The sequence below is a fragment of the Monopterus albus genome, unplaced genomic scaffold (genome assembly GCF_001952655.1).
Source record: "Monopterus albus unplaced genomic scaffold, M_albus_1.0 scaffold131.1, whole genome shotgun sequence".
Taxonomy (NCBI): Eukaryota; Metazoa; Chordata; class Actinopteri; order Synbranchiformes; family Synbranchidae; genus Monopterus; species Monopterus albus.
The window spans coordinates 690,955-711,346 of NW_018128011.1; the positions used below are offsets into that span (position 1 = coordinate 690,955).

The 20,392-nt window shown below is 40.3% G+C and overlaps 2 protein-coding genes across 2 annotated transcripts in view; one reads left to right on the forward strand and one right to left on the reverse strand.

Moving 5' to 3' along the window:
- LOC109967535 (zinc finger protein 696) overlaps positions 1-7,618 on the forward strand; it is a 17,307-nt gene extending 9,689 nt beyond the window's left edge. The window contains exon 3 of the mRNA XM_020613180.1: positions 3,992-7,618. Within this exon, the coding sequence (XP_020468836.1) occupies positions 3,992-5,113 (1,122 nt within the window). The 3' untranslated portion in view covers positions 5,114-7,618. The remainder of the gene's footprint in view (positions 1-3,991) is intronic.
- A 1,449-nt stretch (positions 7,619-9,067) lies between these two features.
- On the reverse strand, positions 9,068-14,622 carry LOC109967536 (keratin, type I cytoskeletal 13-like). Its single transcript, XM_020613181.1, has 8 exons — positions 14,081-14,622; positions 13,047-13,129; positions 11,834-11,990; positions 11,477-11,638; positions 11,249-11,374; positions 10,034-10,108; positions 9,798-9,943; positions 9,068-9,675 (listed from the first exon to the last, which is right to left on the reverse strand). Exons 1-8 carry the CDS (start codon positions 14,534-14,536, stop codon positions 9,609-9,611), a joined length of 1,272 nt encoding a protein of 423 aa, XP_020468837.1. The 5' UTR covers positions 14,537-14,622; the 3' UTR covers positions 9,068-9,608.
- Between the last annotated feature and the right edge of the window lie 5,770 nt (positions 14,623-20,392).

Sequence of the window (20,392 nt, forward strand, 5' to 3'; positions counted from 1 at the left end):
CAAATAGTGAAACCAAATTGTTAAATTTGCATAACATTTTTGAAACTTTTTAAAACGGTAATTGCTGTCAAACAAGTTAATCAACTGAACTGTCAGTAACACATCCAAGCACAGAACATAATGTCCACTTCTTTCTCTCCCCTCCTTCTTGCCCTCTCTACATCATCTTTCTCTTGTTTTCTCTTATTTACTTCCTCTACTACTCCACCTAGGCATTACTATGGAGGAAGGTGAGCATGGCCACATGCTCTGGGGTCAGGCTTGCTCTTTTGTTTTTTTTGTCACAATGTTCCCAGCATCTGAAAAAGGCGTTCAGATGGAGTAGATGTAGCAGGGACAGCCAGGTATGATTTGGCCAGATGTGTGAGGTTGGGGAACTTGCTGCATTGTCCTTCCACCATTGGAGAGTGACATGTGACTCCCAAATATGCCTCAGTGGCAATACTTGTCCAAGCATCAGTAGTGAGTATGATTTTTGATGAAGCATTTTTAATTTATTCTTTCATTCTCTCAACCGTAGCCTCATATTTTTTCTCCATCATCCTGGATGAAATGTATTAATTATTTCACGAAAACCTTGACCCTCCACAACTGCAAGAGGTCTCATGTCTTTAATAATCATTTGTAGGATACTGTTAGAAAGCTCAGCAGACATCTGTGGTGTGCATGGATTCAAGCTCCTTTTGTGGAAAAAGTCATCTACGGTGCTTTGTCGCGGGGTCCTGAAACTGAAACAGACAACGGGGTAGAAAGTGGCATAATTAGAAAATGTGTATATGTGTAATAGAGATTTAACAAATTGCAATGTTACCGTGGACTATTTCATTTGTATCTGCGTTTGTACAAACATCGTATTCCCGCATATTCACTCTCGCCCTCCCGACAGTAGTTTAACAGCAGCAGTGCTGCAGGCGGAAGAAACGTTTAACAAAAGAAAAAGAATTACCGACGAGAACACATTCTTTGTACCGTATAAAGCTAATACTGTTACATTTGGTAGGAACAATATGAAAAGTAAACAGAACTTACGGTGCTGTCTCGCTTCCACTGTTGTCCTGAGAAACTGCCCCGGGATGTTTCCTTTTCAAATGCTCCTGCATGGTGCTGGTGCTGTTGTGAAACGCCATTTCTGCTTTGCAGAAATGGCAGACCACCATGTTGTTTGGTATGTGCTTAAAATACTGCCAAACCTTTGGTGACCGCAGTCGCGGTATTTTCGCGTTCCCCGGACACGCCATGCCGCTAGTGCTATGTGTATCCATGCTCGCGTTACTGCCTACTTCCTACTAATCTTCTTCTACGTCCTTTTAAAGGGCGGTTGGCATCCAGCTTTTGGCGCGTTACCGCCACCATCTGCTCTGGAGTGTGAAACTGAAACTTGTCTTAAAATTTTTTTTTGTTTCCTACATATGACAAGTCGACGATTAATATGCAAATCGACTAATTATCATAGTCGATTAAGTTGAATAATGGCTACAGCCCTAGTTAGTGGACTAAGTCAGCCTCTGCCTCGTTCAAAATAAATGAAAAACCAGCATCAAGTACAGAACTCACTTTGTTTCCTTGGACATGATGGAGTCATCAATGGCACACATATTAAAATCAAGGTGTTTCTGTGAATCAGAAACATTCTCACAGCATTAACACTCAAGTGGTTGTGAGTTACATGATGCTTGATTTGCTGGCTGTAGTGACCAGATCGACCCATACATGACTCAGATGGTGAAATCTGATGGAATCTTTCATTTGAAGATAATTATGTTCCCTTGAATACAGTGCTTGATTATATGGAATTAGACAAAAAATAGGGTTGATGAAGATGATTTCACACAGGTGAGTCGCATCATGACTGGCTTTCCAATAGGGGTGTAATGGTACCAAAAACTCGAAGTATGATATTGCCTCAATAAAAAGTCTATATGATATATTTGTAACAATATTAAAAGAAAAAATGCCCCTTACTAAATAATGAATCTGTATTTTTTGTATAATGTATATAAAGGATAATGTAGCCGTCATTTTATGAGATCAATTAAAACAACACATTATTGCAGCAGCTGAATCATGGAAATAAGTCGTATTCGCAGTGGAACCTTGGTGTTTTAGAACCCCCTAGACAGGTTACTTTCTGGTAGTTGTGCCGACAGGTACCCCCCCACGACCACCAGGGACAGTAGTGAACAAATTGCCACTTAGCGCACCAGAGGTAGAAGAAGACCCCAAAGTATACTAGGACAAGCCACACTAAGGTGAAATTTGTGCTTTGTGCTGTTGGAGGTGTTTTTCAAACACAGTGGTCTACTTTTTCAAGAGAAAATGCTTGGAGGGTGGTTACTAAGTAGTGCACAGCTGTGCTTTAACTGTTTCAGATGTATCCAGGACTGAATGGGTGTTCAGTTCTAAACAGGGCATTCTTTTGACAGTATTTGCAAGCTGTTATGCATGTATCAGTTTCCTTTTCTGCTGGTCTCATTTCTTGAAACAGGAAGCTGAACTGCTGCCACATAGCAGTGCTAAAAGGTGACAATGGAGGATCTGCTTTGTCATTTTGAAATTCTGCGGCCATAATGAAGTTATACTAGCAAAATAACCACATGCATTATCGTGGTAGATCCCATGACATTAACAAGAACTTTTTCTATATTCCGGTAGGAAATTACAAATATTTTTTACATCCCCACTTTTCCAAAAACATAATGCCTATTGCAGAACAAGAACTGATATAAAGCACTTTACTACAGCTTATAATGAACATGCTATTTTCTGTTACCAGCTTCTTGTTTATACACTAGGCCTGCAAGATGTGAGGAAAATGTGCAATAACATTGTTCAATATTGCGATGATAATATGACTTGCGATAAATTTTTAAGTGTATTTTAGCTATACCGTCTCACACCCTGCACACACACAGTGGACTTAACTACAGTTCACTACAATTAACATTGCAACAAGTTTCTCCATATAAGAGCTCAAACATTAGCAGTCTGTGCAAGCATCTAGTGAAGGTCCATTTCATACAAGCATAGCAGCAAGGAGCGTGCACATGGAATTGTATGAACATGGATTTTTGGTTAAAAATAACCAGTTGCCAGCAGATTGTTATGGGTGCATTCATAAATTCAAGTCATCAGAGCATCAGACGACGCTGGGTTATGTAGCGTAATCCCTGGGTCTCTGACTTACTTTAATCCCTGATTCACTGGTAACAGAGCGAGGTGTTGGAGTTTCAGAGCACGGCCGGATTTAGTGATCTGAGAGTAGGAGGCAAAGCACCACACAGTAATAATAATGAATTAGATTTTTTACATTTCAGTAATCACACCTTAGTCATTTGTTCAAAGCAGTGCTGTCACACTTTGCTTCTCAACAATGTTAACAGTGGCTGGCATATGAGAAAATTAAACAATGTTGATTCTGATTTTAAAATTTTATTTTCCTCTTAAAAATAAAAAGAACCTATCCGTATCATTTAAAATCAGATTTTTAAAGCAAAAATGTCATGATTAAAAAAAGTTGAATCCTTTCTTTTCATATGTCATCTTTAATTTTTGCACCAAATTATACAGAGTAGTATGAATAAGAATATTGGTACTGATAAGCAGTATCAATAAAATACCATAGGGTTACACTGTCATCTAAACCACCGAACACTCTGTAAAATCCTTTTAGTCCTCAAAATTAGTATAAAGTAGGGCTGTACCCGACTAAGAATCTTGTCAGTGGGCTCAGTTTTGGCTGTTCAGTGTGATTATTTCACTATTAATTTTTTTTGTCTGACATATACACAAATATTGGCACCTCTGCATTTTTGTTAGATAACACACCACTTCGCCCAGAAAATTGTTGCAGTCACAAATTCTTTGGTATTTGCATGTTTATTAAAGGCAGGGGGGAAAAAAACACTTATTTTTTGTGTACAGAATATATGAAATTTAAAACATCACAGCAATGCATCCTCTCTGATTGAAGCTGGATGTTTTCATGTTGCAGGTGACGGACACTCTGGAGTACATTAAGTCAGATCACCATGTAGACCTGCAGTGTTACTACACCACAGAACTGAGCATCCTGAAGTCTGAGTACCCAGAGTCCAACACCATGTCCACCCACCTGCAGCAGAATGGCCTTGAGTCTATCCACATGGCTGAGCTCCGCACTGAGCTCAACAAGCTCCGACCGGATGCATTGCTGATGGACGGCATGGGAAAAATGGAACCTGAGTTTGGAGGGAGCACCCTGTATGAGCTGCAGCCAGCTGAGGGTGGGAAGTCTGTGGAGGGGACAGGGGTGGTGACCGGGCAGGGAGGAGGAGGTGGTACTGTGGTCATCACAACCAAAACCCAGAGCCCGACGGTGAGAAAACCTCGTAACATGCAGGGGGTGAAGCCTTTCTCCTGCACACAGTGTGGGAAGAACTTCAGCACACTGGGGAACCTGAAAACCCACCAGCGCATCCACACTGGGGAACGACCATACACCTGCTCGCAGTGTGGCAAGAGCTTCGGCCAGGCAGGAAACCTTAAACGACACCAGCTGATCCACACAGGCCAGAAGCCGTATGTGTGTGCTCACTGCCCCAAAGGTTTCACTAAGGCTGATGATCTGCGATCACACCAGCGACTACACACAGGTGAGCGTCCGTTCATCTGTGTCACTTGCGGGAAGAGCTTTGGCCAGTCAAAGGAGCTGAAGGCTCACCAGCTGAGTCATACTGGTGAGAGGCCGTACTGCTGCCAGCACTGTGGCAAGAGCTTCACCAAGGAGACCAGCTACCGTAACCATGTTCAGATCCACACGGGTGAGAAACCCTTCACCTGCTCGCAGTGCGGAAAGACTTTCAGCAACTCCGGTGTGTTAAAAACCCACGAGAAGATCCACACGGGTGAGCGGCCATTTGGCTGTACACAATGCGGGAAGAGTTTCGGGCGCCTTGGGCACCTCAAGGCTCATCAGCAGATCCACACAGGGGAGCGGCCGTATGCTTGCCCTCAATGTGGGAAGACTTTCAGCCAGTCGGGTCACCTCAAAGCGCACGAGCAGATCCATAAACGAGAGCGAGTGGACACAGCCAGCAGCAGCAGCAGCAGCACCATGGGCAGTGACAGTAGCTAAAAGAAACCATACCCTTTAACCTCTCGGAACAACAAAGTATTATTCCTCTTTTTTTATAAATACTATATATAATTTTTTTTCCTTATGAATTTTTCTTACATTTTCATACCTTTTGAGCTCTTTTGCATTATATGTGTGGGCAGGGTGGACTGACTGATTTGCTCTTATGCAAGTGTCTGTACGTGTGTGTGTGTGTGTGTGTGTGTGTGTGTGTGTCTGTGGGTGGGTGTGATACTGAGGGGCTTGTAGATATTCGTTAAACTGGCCTGCCTGAACTGTAGTGAGTGTAAAAGTCTGTCTCTGGAGGACCAATTACCAGTACTTAGTTTTTGGAGTACTTACTGATACAGAAGCACAAATACTTAAGTGACAGAGTTTGAGTACTTAATTTTTTTTTTTTTTACTGAAACAGACCAGCAGCTCCAGACTGACTAGACCCTGTTTACTGGAAACTATTAACCTTAGAAGTTAAAGAGTTTTTCCAAACTTAAAAATTTGTTCACAAGTTTCCCATAATGTTACCCCATGGAAAGTGCGCATGCGTTTACAGCTTTGGCTGAATACACTTTAAAGTAACGTGGTGTATTTAACTGTCTGTAAGATTTAGTATGTATTAAAGATACATAAATTATAAGAAAGTTGGAAAGGACAGCATTTTGTACTTGATTTGTTCAGTGTGAAAATAAGGCCAATATTTAGTTAACAGTTGGCTTCCAATTTTTGATTTGTTATGGAGTGGAAGCATGAGGCAGATGTACTCCTGCAACTACTGTCCACCAGATCCAGCTATGTTGCAACTGCATTGTCTGGACCTACCAGACACACCAGCACTTCATGTCGGGCTGTTTGACCTCATGTTTCGGATGCAAACTGTTTTTGGTTACCGTTTAACAGAGGTGGCTCATACAAATCAAGCTCAATTGTGTGCAAGACAGCAACAAACAAAAGGGGAGCAAGGCCCCCCCCCCTTATAGGATGTTTACGGTTAGCTTGTCAAACGAGTGTAGTTAACGGTGTGGGATGTGCGTTCAAAGGTCCGCCTTTTTGTTTTCTGTGTAAAGTCATCTCAATACACATCAATTCTCCAGAAAATCTTTATAAAAGTGTCTCAACACATCCGGGCTCCTGGACCCTGACTGCTTCTTCATTATCTTCCAATATTACTGCCTGCCATCCATGTAGCAGAGAGCCAGCGGTAAGCCAAAAATAGAGGCCTTCACTTAAGGATAAAGCATGAATCCTGACATTTGAAAAGCTGGAACCATCAAATGTATAGCACTGTTGCTTAAAAATAAAAATAGCTTAACTAAAAAAGTTAAGCTATTTTTAACTAAGAACTAAAGCTATTTTTAGTTAAAATACAGTAGTTGCCAATTTTTTGTCAGTCAACTAATTGATTAACTGATTTTTGCTGATCTGTTAAAATGTCTTCAAATTACTAAAGATATTTAAGTTAGTGCTATAACAGAAAGGGCTACTGTCACCTTTTCCTATGTAATGATTGGGGAACTGAATATTTATTGATGCATTTCATTTGTTACCAATTTTGCAGATGTTTTTCATGTTTGAGAGTTTTTAAATTTAATAATCAGAACACCATTGGTTAAAAACAAAAAAATAGAGGCTGGTGACAGCAGCTGTGCCGTGAGATCAGCTGTGCTGACAATTGACAATGACAAAGTATCTAACATCACCTGTGGAAATCGTTGTCTTCATTTTTGTATCGAACCTATATAAAAACACCATAAATAAAGAACAGAGAAGTTATGGAAACCTCAAAGAGAACATTTAGAAAGTGCCGTTTTAGCCTGAAAAGAATTCATTATGTAAAAGACAGTTACTTGGGCACTTCCACCTTAATCCATAAAAGTGAAGTTATTCAATTTAATTTGATTTATAAATACATTTTACACCAAACGTCACGTTACTGAGAACACAGTTTAAGATAAAGCTAGTAACTTAAAAATTAAGAAAAGCATTGTAAACTCCTTGAGAAAGTTCAATGGTCAGTGTTTTTAGTAAACAGGGTCCTGGTTCAGAATTGTTGACAGCAGTAAAATTACTTTAACTCCAAGTACATTTCTATCCTTTGCCAATATTATGAGTACTTATTTTTGAGTACTTACTGCCAATTTACTAGTATTTTACTTACAGGTGTGGGTTCTCAGGCATACACTGTTGCTGTATTGTTATAAATCTGATGATTTTTTTTTATTTTTTTTTATTGACCAGTATTGATTAAACAGAATACGCCGGTGTTTTTGTTTATGATAATCTGCTGTTTCAGTGTTCTATTCTTTTGTAGCAGAATTAAAAATCATTTCTTTGTTGTCACATCAAAATTCAGTTTTCAGTATCATTGGGCTCCAATAGGACCAAATGCATCAGCACAGAGGAACCCAACAATCCCCCTTCCTGTCTAGATCGCTCACTGTGTACAAATCTTCTAGTGATAATGTCATTCTTCAAAAAAAAAAAATGTAATGACATCATTTAATAAAAGCAAAAAAAAGGGATCCAGCATCTTGTACTTGAAAAGAATTATTAAAGAAATTAATTGCATGTTTGGCTCTAGTTGGGGTTTCTTTTTGTGTTCTTGGTGTTTTGATACAGGCTAAAATGCTTTGACACTACATCCTTCTGATTGTTTTTTTTTTTTTTACTAGTGATGGGGCAAACGAAGCTTTCTGACTAGGTCTCCATCCAGATGAAGCATGAATTTTAGCCAAGCGTCAAGAAAGATTGTCATAAGAAAACAAAGTAATGAGTTTCCATCTACTACCCTTTATTAGGATATTGATTAGGATTTTTTTTCCCCCAAGACAAACATTTGGAGTTGATTCTCTAGCCTTTAAATCGTCCACGTGATGGCAAACCATGTGGTGAATCGGACGTTTGTTTAATTTATCTTCACTGGAAGCTTGAAAGATGTTTGTGACATCCTTTTGTGCATGTCACCATTTGTTTACCGAGTTATTTTGTCACACCACCAATTTTTCAAAGTCAGACAAGTATGTTAGCATGCTAACATTAGCTGATACATCACTAATAATAGTCCAGTAGTATAATGTACACTCACCAGCCACTTTATTAGGTACACGTGTTCAACTGCTCGTTAATGCAAATACAGTATCTAATCAGCCCATCACATGGCAGCAGCTTAATGTTTTTATGCATGTTGACAGGGTCAAGATGATCTGCTTAAGTTCAAACTGAGCATCAGAATGGGGAAGAAAGGTGTTTTACATGACCTTGAATGTGCCATGGTTGTTGGTGCCAGACAGACTGGTCTGAGTATTTCAGAAGCTGCTGATCTACTGTGATTTTCACACACAACCATCTCTGGGGTTTACAGAAAATAGTCCGAAATGCCTCGTTGATGCTAGAGGTCAGAGGAGAATGGCCAAACTGGTTTGAGCTGATAGAAAGGCAACAGTAACTCAAATAACCACTCGTTACAACCAAGACATGCAGAGGAGCATCTCTGAACACACTACATGTCGAGCCTTGAAGCAGATAGACTACGGCAGCAGAAGACCACACCAGGTGCCACTGCTGTCAGCTAAGAACAGGAAACTGAGGCCTACAATTTGGAAGGGCTCACCAAAATTGGACAGTAGAAGGTTGGAAAAACATTGCGTGGTCTGATGCGTCTCGATTTCTGCTATGACGTTTGGATGGTAGGGTCAGAATTTGGCATAAACACCATGAACGCATGGGTCCATCCTGCCTTGTATCAATGGTTCGCACTGCAGGTGGTGGTATAACAGTGTGGGGGATATTTTCTTGGCAAAGTTTGAGCTGCTTAGCACCATTTGGGCATTGTTTAAATTCCAGTGTTTCCAGCACCTTGTTAAATCTTTGCCATGACGACATTTCTGAAGACAAAAGGAGGTCCAAGCTGATACTAGCAAGGTGTACCTGATAAAATGGCTGATGAGTGTATGTATGACAAGTTGTGTAAAATAAGAAAAACAAACTTTCCCCTTCGTCAGAAACCCTGATTGATTTTATTCTGTGTAAACCTTTATTGTAAACTAATTTTTGACTTGTCTGATAACTTTTTACTGTTTTATGCTCGTTTTTCAGGGCTCCGTACTCGAGGCTGTTAGCCAAGTTCAAATGTTTCTCCAGTGATGAAGTAAAGCTGCAGTTTTTGTTGACTTGTCACTTTGAACACTGCTCCTTAAATATTCAGATGCATTTTGTTGAGTTTTAGTTTTTATTTCTTGAAGCATCATACAGAAGTTTTGTTGGCACAGCAGTGAAGTTCTCTCCCCCCCCCAACTATTGAGGGAACTTAAATGTTCCCCTCACATTTTGCCTGATTCTGGTTTAATTGACAGAAGAAAACGAGTGTGAAATATCAGATCTGCAGCCCGATGAAGTTGAGAAATGTTCTTCATCAGGTGGAAGTGCTCTGTGATTTAGCATGCAGACAGGTGATAGATTAAGATTTGACTCCGCTCCGGGTCAGACAGACACATGACTGCTTTCAGGCTTTCCCCTCGATGACCTTTGTGGTGACTGTGGTGGTCATTGAAGAGGACGAGCCTGAAGATCTGAGAGACAGAAACATGTTGCAAAAGGTCAGAGACGTGTGAAAATCGGTTTTAGTCTGAAACAGGACTAGTTTGTTTGATAATATTGGCCATGCTGGATTGAATCTCTTGTCTCTTCTTACCCAAATCCCTGTCCATCCAGCAGACCCCTGTAGTCAGTGATTTCCTTCTCCAGCCTGGTCTTGATGTCTAGCAGCATCTGGTAGTCTTGGGACTGTCTCTCCATGTCAGCCTTCAGCTGCGTCAGCTGCTCCTCCAGACTGCTCACCTGTGTAATCACACAAGTAAACACTGTCAGTGCTGACACTTTCATGGAGCTAACAGACAGTAATGCAGTATATAGTTCTGTCCAGCTCACCTGCATCTGGAAAGCGTTCATCTGATTGGCGTAGCGGTTCTGGATTTCAGCCAGTGTGTTTTCAAGTGACGCTTTCTACGGAGAGAATGGCGAGTTAGGGGACAGGAGACAGTAATGGGACCAATGGACAACGGGATGTAAGCAATAACAGAGTCATGCAAATTAAGGACAACTTTTAGGCACTCATTTGCCATTTTATACTAATTTTTAACAGACAGCTAGAGGAAATACTTCTCAATTTGAGATCTTATATTAAAAACACAAGTGTATAGAACATTAATTATTAGGGCAGTGGTTTCCATCTTGTTTGATTTGGGTGGTGGAAGAAGTATTTAAGTTAAAGTAGCAATACAACAGTGTACAAATACTCTGTTACAAGTAAAAGTCCAGCATTCAAAATGTTAAGTACAAAAGTTTTGGTACCAAAACATACTGAAAGTAAAAGTGCATATTATGCAGAATGGCACATTTAACATGAATGTATATTTTATTGTAATATTATTATTATTGATGCATTATTGTGTTCATCACTTTAATGTTGCACCTGGTAAAAGGGGGAGCTAGTTCTAGCTTGTATGCCTATAATTTGAATTATTACTTGGTAACTTGTGAATTTTCCACCAGAGGACAAAGTCTTATGTGTATGTTTTGTATTGATCTGGTTCTGAAAAGTAAATAGTAACTAAAATTATGAAATAAGTTTAGTGGAGTAAAAAGTAAAATACAGTATTTGCCTCTAAAATGTAGTGAAGTTGAAATATGAAGTAACAGAAAATGAAAATACTCAAAGTACAGATACCTCAAAATCCTACTTAAATAAATGTACTTGGTTAACTTTCCACCACTGCTCTTTATAAAATCAATTGTGTCTGTCACATTTTAGATGTCTGAGCACTTCAATTATGGTATTTCTTCTAAGATTCAGAATGGCCAAATGAGCCAGTATTTTCCCCAGTATATCAGATCACAGAAAAAGCTCCATGTATTTCATGCACAAACCTGAAACTATTGTGTTTGTACAAAGTGTGATCTTTGAAAATTGCATAGGGTTTCCCAGGCTTTTAACTCAAGGTTGCTTCCAGGAATCTTCATGTCAATATTGGTGGATACTGAAGCTTTTTATATGCTACAACAAAATATCCGTTGGTCGAATACTTTCTTCAGACTTAATCACTTTCAAAAACTGCAGCATTCATGTGTTCATGCTCTACTTACCATGCTGAGCTGTGACTGCAGCTCGAGCTCCAAAGCCTGAAGCTGACTCTTCACATCCTTCACCTCTGTTGTTGACGTTTTCAGTGTCATCTCTGTGGTTGCCACCTCCTGACCAATGGCTTCCGACTGAGAGGAAGAAGAGGAGAGGAGGGCTTCACTAAAATACTTCAGAAAGGAGTCACTAATGTTTTAGTTATGTACCTCTATAACAGGCAGTCCGTTTCCTACCTTGGCCTGGAACCAGGCCTCCCATTCTCTTTGGGTCTTGGCGGCCTGGGCCTCGTATTGATCTCTTATCTCCTCCATAACCTTGGTGAGGTCGGCCTGTGGAGCTGCGTCCACCTCCACGTTCACCTGACCACTCATCTGAGTTCTCATGGAAGCCATGTCCTAGAGGAGGAGGGAGGGAGGCTGAGGTCAGTCAGAATGTTAAATGAGTGAATGACCTTTGACCTCAGTGATGAGACCAAAGACATCAGGAAAGGCACTTCCGAGTTGAAGCGGGATCAATGATTGCACTGTGTGACCTTTTGGAGAAAAGAACCTGCTAAGAGGACCTTTAGGTGTTAATAAAGATCTCGGTACCTCCTCATGGTTCTTCTTCATGGACTCCAGTTCATCCTTCAGGCTCTCGATCTGCATGCTCAGGTCTGTCTTGGCTACACCCAGTTCTCCCAGCAGCATCTTCAGCCCGGCAATGTCAGCCTCCACCGACTGACGCATGGACAACTCATTCTCATACCTGCACAATGAAAGTTTGTTATGGAATCAAAGATTTCAAATTAACTCAAATAATTTTGAAGCCTTTGTAAACCTGTGAAAAACTTTTGAAAATTCAAATTTATGAATGTGTAGAAATATGTGCGCAGATTGTATCAGCTGTAAGATTGAACAACTACTAAGAGCTTTTCTGAAAAATGTTGCCTTTGCCTGAATATTTTCCCTGAATACACTGCAGTGCACTTTAGAATTTCATTATTTTTATTTAGACTGAAAGCATCTCAGCGTTTCTGGAGTGGCTGTGGCTTAGGAAGTTGAGCAGGTCATCTCCTAACAGGACTGTGTGGTGGTTAGATTCCCAGTTTCTGCAGTCCACATGTCAAAGTGTCCTTGAGCAAAACAGTGAACCCCTAGTTACTCTTGGTGATCTCACTGGTGTGTGGGAATGGGTGAATGGGAAACAGTGTAAAGCGCTCTGAGTGTGCTTCAATGGATGGAAAGGTGTTATACAAGACCATTAACCATTTCTTACATCTACAAATCTTTGCTACACATTCACAAAATTCAACTTCTTAGAGAATTATGTCTAATTTACAGCTAAAGACTTTTCCCCCTTCATATTAATTTCATCTGATCAAAATCTTACTGATCCAAATAAGCTCATTTTATGTTGCAGATTTATTATTTCAAATGCTTGCAGTAGATTTTGTCAGGTGAGTTTTCTACTGCAGTTCCCACAGCAGCCAGAAGAGGGAGCAGGAGAGGGAGATTCAGCTCCTGCTGCACTGAATCTTCAATAACAAGCTGCAGAAAATGCTTTTTTTTTCTCTCAGAGTGAAATGAATGAACACAAAAACACAAGATAGTTCTTCACCTGATCTCAAAAGAAAATCACCACAATGTTTTCACTTGCCATCAAGATTTTATTCAAATGTGTAAGTACTTGCCCTGATTTTGTGTGATTGACAAATCTACCTTTATGTAGCTTGGATCAAATATTACATTAGAAAGAAAGAAAAAATAATAAAGGAAAGAATGAAAACAGGAAGAAATAAAGAAAAGAAATAAAGTTACTGACTTCATTCTAAAGTCATCCTGAGCCAACTTGGCATTGTCGATATTCAGCATGACAGTACTTCTGGCCATGATGGCATCCTGGATCTGAAAATACATAAACACATTTTAGACTTCACCAGATCAGAAAATGCTGTGTAAATATTGTATAATCATATGTCTTGTAGCAATAAGGTTCTTCAAATGTAAAAAAAAATAATAAATAAAATAAAAGGGATCAACGGTATACATTCAAATGGTGAGGAAATCTAAAACATGTCATAAAGGTGACGTTTTTGCTCAAAGGACCATTGTCAGCAAACCTGCATATAACTCTATGGAAATTGGCTGCACCAGCAAAGAGAGGAGTGACTGTGTTTTTACTAATTTTAGGGTGTGGTCAAAAGACTTAATATAGAGAAAGAAACAGCAGCAGCTGCTTTACATTATTATAAGATGACGATGCAAAAGAACAAGTAACAAGTGTTTTGTTTTTTAACAAAATAAGATAAATGCTGAACATTATTCCTCTCCCTTTTGTGTCTAAGGTAGCATAATAACATGAGGTTAAAAAAAATTGTTTCAGAAATGTTATGCTTTGGATTTTTGCAGAAGAATGAGCAAATCAATCCTCAAAGGTTTTTGACTGTCCTACAGCCAATCAAATTTTATGAAATAGTTTTACACTTACTGGTCAACCAATGACAGCTTGTTGTTTTATGAGACAAAAAATAAGAAGAAGAACTCTAATTGTGTTCCAGATCAATTTAAATGTCAAGCACAAGTGGTCTGTGCAGCCACTTTAACTAAGAGCAGAGTTTTTGAGGTGTGGCAGCCTCACCTGGATCACTTACACACAGGTAAGATCGACCTATTTTTCATGTAGTCGCTAAGAGTACCATATCTTGTTGTTATTTTTTCCTCTATATTGAAATTACTGAATGTTTAGATTTTCAAGAATGAAAAAAATGCAAATTAAAGAAGACCATCAGCAGGACCAGAGTTCAAATTACAGACAGCACATTGAACACCATTTCCCATGCTGCCCCTCTTCCTCACCTTGCCCTGCAGCTCTGCAATGGTGGCAAAGTGGGCACTGTAGTCCCTGGCGGAGGGGCCAACCCTGGTCTCAACAAACTGCCTGATGTTTTGCTCCAGCTCGGCGTTGACCTTCTCCAGTGCAGCCACCTTGGCAAGGTAGGAGGCCAGGCGATCGTTCAGGTTCTGCATGGTGAACTTCTCATTGCCAATGACACTGTCATCCATCGCTGCTCCTGCCCCGAATCCTGCGCCGCCACCAAAACCTGCGCCGCCACCAAAACCTGCACCGCCACCAAAGCCTGCTCCACCACCAAAGCCAAAACCACTACTGCCGCCGCCAGCAGAGAAACTCCTGCTGGCCTGGGAGACCCTAACACCACCACCTCCTGCTCCTCCTGTTACGCTAAAGGAGCTCATGCCTCTGCCATAGGATGCTCGGCCACCTCCGCCAATGGTGGAGCTATGTGTAAACATCACGCTGATGGAGTAGAAGTGGAGGTGTTTGTTGGTCTGTCTTCTCCGGTGGAGGGAGTAGGAGAGAAGTGAGGAGAGATGGATCGGTTTTCACCTTTTAAAGGTGCTCAGATGGGCTGAGCTGGTGCAGGTGAGGGGTGGAGTCAACACTCCTAGAGGTAGAATGTAGCTCATTAGGTTTACTCCAACAATAATTATGATGAATGACCCATTTCAGAATAATGCTATTACAAATTGACTAATAGTTACTGGTAGGTTTATATGTGAATTACTGTAATGTTGCATCTGGTAAAGGTGGAAATATTCATAATAGTATAATTCATAATGCTGAGTAATCCAACCTGTAAAAATACATCTTAGTTTATTAGTTGATTATATTTAGTTTTAATAATCAGGATCTGCAAAGTAGCTAAAGCCGCAAAGTAGCACAATCGAACAGAAATACTCAAATACAAAAAGGCTTACTTGTGTACCGTACTAGAGTAAATGTGGTTAGTAATTTTCTGCCACTCCCCTCTACCCTCTGGGTTGTGTTATATAACACTCAGTATTTCCAGGAATATTACATCCTGTTCTTGCTGGCATGCTTTTTTTTCTTCAGTACAAATAGGTGATGGCTACAGCTGAAAACCCTCCTGGCACCAAGCTGTCATCCATCATCTGACAGCGTCCTACTTCAGGTGTACTATATGTTGTGGGAAAACGCTCCCGGCTGTCTTAGAGAGAGAGGGAGACAGTTGGCTTCTTGTATGGTAATGGTGACCTGCAGCTCAGTGGGTCACTTATATCATACAGAAAGAGGCTTGTTATATGAACTCTGAGCCATGGTATGTGTGTGTATGTTTAGTGTATTGAGCCTAAAGCTGTTTAACTCTGGTCAATTATAGGCCTTTTGCAGAGTGAGTGTCATAGTTATATTGCAACTGGAACTTTTCGCCTGTGTGTCCACAGGGTCTCATCACATATTACATATCTGTACATGAATGAATAAAGTGAATGTGAGACTGAAGCTACATGAATAAGGCATTGAGCGCTAATCTGTTTAGCCGGCAGCAAAGAGAGTTTTGATCTGAGGAATGAAAAGATGTGATTGATGGGCAGTAATGTGCTGCCGCATGCACCAGCCTCAGCCCTGCAGCCCATAGAGCACTTAATTACCCATGAATGATGGGAGTGAGTGGCAACCAAATATATCCCTGCTTGCATGCGTACAGGTATGTGTGTATTAATAGCTTCTATGTGAACTTTAACCCTGCAGGTAAAAACTACCTGTCAACACTTCTCTCAGTTGCCTCTCAAGAGTTTCAGGCCATGAGCTACTGGGGTGTTACTAAAAAATCCTAACACATAATTTTACTCAAAAGTCAAAAATGCACACATCTTTGTACTGATACCTATGTAGCGTAGAAGTTCAGCATTCAATAAAGATTGATTACATTTCAATTAGATTTTGTTTTTCAAATTGATCAGAAAATGACATTCCATTGCAGAGTGTAAATGCCTGAACAGAGGCAGATGGGACCCGTCAGTACCCAAGGGTTCAGACAAACATTTAGAAACTAGGTTCAGGTCTGGATCACACTTGAACATGTAGGTCAGACTTTAAGATAGACAGCTGGAGAACTCAAATGTCTGCTTCATTTAAGGGGCAAGAAAAAAACCACAGAGCAAACTCAACTGTGTCAGGCTCAGACATTATATACTATAGACTTGTTGGGTCTGGGCTGGATTCGGATGCCACACTCTTGGGCACGGGTCGAGTTCCGACAGAAATATGCATCCTAATCCATACTCTATTCCATTGCAGTGTGCTACTGTAGAACAGCAGGAGTGAGGACCGACCGAACAACAAGTCCAAAGACAAGTCAGTACCAACATGTCACAAGACTAATCCCTGGTCAAACTCAATGACTTCTAAAACTAGTCCCAAGTCAATAGTAACAAGTGCCAGATCGAGCTAGACTAGACCCATATACAAAGCAAAGTCCCAATCAAAACCAAAATATCAAGTTAATTTGTCACTCAGTGTCCCTCATAATCATAAGTGTCACCCTGTTTCTGTGCAAAATTTCTTGGCAACCCATCCAAAAGGATGTTGAGATACTGTATTACAGCCTGAACCAAAGTGGAGGACCAACCAACAGACAGACATCTCCATCCATAGAGCCAAAATGGACTCAATGCAGAACACACAGGTGGATCACAACCTAATGTATGCAGTGCACATAGAAAGGCATTGTGGACTGTCCTGTTTGTTAACATGAAAGTAGTTCTGTGAGACAGACATAAAAAATGCTGCTAGCGCTGAGTGGCCTTTACAGAGTAGTCATGTTAAGAAGGAACCAGGGTCAGGGTGAACAGGAAGAATGATGAACGCACTGGGATTTTTGTTTTCAACCTCATCCTGAACAGTCTCACAACATGTTTGTATGGAATTTTAGACATGCTGTTTTCCATGAAATGAGTTCAGCAGCACAGCTACCGAGTTCAGTGCCACGCTCAAGGCTAATTTGATGATGTTAGCATAATAATGTAACTAGAAATGATAATGGTAGGATTACTCATCAGCTTTCCTACTTACAGTAGTTAATCCCTGCTGGCACCAGGCTCTCCTCTGATAACCCTCTAACCTCCAAACTGTCACTACACCTCAACTCTGAATGAAACTTAATCTCCGTAAACCACCTGCCAATCACCAACAACAGTGAGGTTTAACTTGTCATCTGCTGTCCAAGTCACAACAACAACCAGCAGGCAACTGATCAAGAACGCAAAAAAACACTGGCACTTTCCCTTCAGTGTGGAATGACAGAGAGGGAATTGCCAAATTACAGATTCTTTGTAACTTCAGTCATAAATTAAAAGATAGCTTCACACTAATGGAAGCATTTAATGCTGCCTTTTGACTTCTCCTGCTGAGCCATGATGCGCGCAGCAGAGCCAGTGTGGTTTTGTTTCCATAGCATTGTAAAATGCATTTATCTTCCTCATTTTGATCATGAGAAGCGACACCTAATGGGCTATTCATGCTTTGCATGTCCACATGTCCGCTAAGATTGTGTGACATACTGTAATTGCCATCATCTTCCCAGGTCTGCAAGGGTGCACAGGGACTCTGTGGGGATGTCTGTGTGCAGGCCAAAAAGGGTACTTTATGCTTTGCTCATACCCTTGTGCACACACAGACAGTGGTGAGCACCTACACCAATGGTTTCCAAGCACGTGTGTGTCCCTCATCCACACATGAGGGTATACGCTAAGCATGTCTGTTTCTTTTACTCACACTGTGGGTGTGGTGTTGGTATTAAGCCCTTGGCATTAGGCTTTATTTTAGCCCGTCATCAGAAGGCCAAGTAAAAGGCACCATTTCCAAATTTTGCTGTAATTAAATTATGGATAAAAAGTGAATGTTGAACATTGTAGTGGCGTGAGCAGCACATTAAGAGCACCAGCTGCGGTGCTCTTTGTGTGGCCCAAATGCTTTACATACAATACAAACTATAAAACACACAAACCAGAGAGCATATTCACAGGCAGTTAAAAAGGAGTGGACTAAGAGCTAGAGAATGAAAAGTGTTTTGAGTTGGCTTTTAAAAGCGAGGAGAGTCTGTGCCATTCAAACGTGTAAAGGCAAGTTATGCCATAGTCTAGGGGCCACAACCGAATAAGCTTGCTCTCCTCTCATTCTCATTTTCAACCTGGCCCTTGGAACTGTAAAAGCCTCTGGTCCTTAGACCTAAATGACCTGGTGGAAGCATACAGATGCATGAGTTCCAGGATATAAGGAGGCTCTATAAGTCATGAATAAAATTTTGAAATGAATCCTAAACCACAACAGAAGCCATTGAACAACTGTGCTGCAGCATTTTAGACCAACTGTAGACGATCTAAGAAAGACTGGTTTATTCCTACATAAAGAGAGTTGCTATAATCAGTATGCTTGGAAATAGACATGAGGGTAAAAAATAGGCTTTGCTTTGTGTTTATAGCTGTAACGCACAAGTAAACGGTGAGAAAACACCATAATAACATTTGTTATTGTTAATAACAGGAAAGCAATGCTGTGACAAGTCGTTAAGTTGCAGTGGTGCCACCACCCTATTGACAATTATATGCTGTCTGCATGAAACTGTACTTTATAATTTCCATGTTCTGTTACTGTTACTCTACTAATGCTGGCATTTCAACACATTCAGCACAGAATTAGTCGTCAGCACGGTGTCATATCTTAAAGATGATTATAGTGTTTGTACAGTGTGATCAGTTTGTAAGTCAACAGCAGAATTTCACAACAGCAGATGGGCGGCCTGAGGCGTGTAGAGGCTGAAGATAAATGGCACTGTAAATGTCAGGCTGCATTCAGATCCAAATCGTTCCACCGAGGTTGAGAATTCACCGACCGCTTGAGGCTGACTCAATCAGTTACTGCGCCTCATCAGATCAGACAAATGAAAGGACTGATTGTTACTGGGCTCCTGCTCAGCTAAAAAAAAAAAAGAAGAAGAAGAATATCAATAGCCTCATAGAATAAATTAAACGGTTTTCAATGAAAACACACTTAGAAGACGAATCAGCTTCACAGCCATTCCATCGATATGTAACACACATCAGGCAACTCTTTTCCAGTAAACCACACTGTTTTTGGGTGTACTCTGAAAGCTTATGTGCTTTGGTTTCGATTAAGGCATCACCTTGCACATAAAACATTTGTAAAAACTTGTTTGTCAAACTTTATGTCCAAATTCTATGACACTCAGGAAAAATTAGTGCCTTATCCAATATTCATAGATTAGGATCCCACTCAGTGGCAAGAAATCACTTTATTCTGCAGGAATATTTTCAGCCATCTGGCCTTCATCAGTGTCATAAACTCAGTATTCTGCATCTTTAAACATTACACAAAGGTGAAAGCTTCTTGAGTGGACTTGCCTGCACCTGGGCTTTCTAATTTAACTGTATCAAAAAGCACATACTGTATCTATATGAGTGCTGCTCTGCATTGCTGAGGGTAAGGTGGGTGGACAAACACTGCTGGCACTATTTTAGTAATTTCTTAAAGCCACAATATGTAATTTAAGGTAACTTCAAACCAACCCACTCTGCTCCACCCACACTACTACAACCTACTAAGCTCCACCATGCTCAGCCCAGCTCTTCAGATATTCATTGTTATGAAATTATAATAAATGAGAATGCAACAAAGAGAGATCTTAGTAGCATCTGGTTTTCTGTTACTGTAAATTGTGTTATTTTGTCCATTTACAGGTCTGATATGCAGCACAGGCCAGGGCACAGTTTATTGTGTCTGTATTGTCCCAAAAAGATGTTTTGTTTTGCCAATTAGCTCCACGCTCTTTTGTAATTCACCCACTAGGTGGCTCTGGTTGACTTTTGTATAATATTATTCACGGTTTAGTTTATATTTCAAGAATAGAGTTAATTGTTTGTTATTGTGAGAAGAATGTTTTCCAGTGGTTTTAATTAGCTCTTATGGATTTCTGTTGTTATAATCACATATGACGTTGTACACATATTGCAAAGATTAACTGATGTGATGATATACAGTGGGTACGGAAAGTATTCAGACCCCCTTAAATTGTTCACTCTTTGTTATATTGCAGCCATATGCTAAAATCATTTAAGTTCATTTTTTCCTCATTAATGTACACACAGCACCCCATATTGACAGAAAAACACAGAATTTTTGACATTTTTGCAGATTTATTAAAAAAGAAAAACTGAAATATCACATGGTCATAAGTATTCAGACCCTTTGCTGTGACACTCATATATTTAACTTAGGTGCTGTCCATTTCTGCTGATCATCCCTGAGATGGTTCTACACCTTCATTTGAG

Excerpts from the sequence above, each read along its gene's own strand:
- LOC109967536 (XM_020613181.1), bottom strand. The coding sequence starts at position 14,536 with ATGTTTACACATAGCTCCACCATTGGCGGAGGTGGCCGAGCATCCTAT. Across the intron at positions 11,991-13,046 it reads CAGGATGACTTTAGAATGAA|GTATGAGAATGAGTTGTCCA; the intron begins GTCAGTAACTTT and ends TTCATTGTGCAG. Across the intron at positions 9,944-10,033 it reads TGAACGCTTTCCAGATGCAG|GTGAGCAGTCTGGAGGAGCA; the intron begins GTGAGCTGGACA and ends GTGATTACACAG.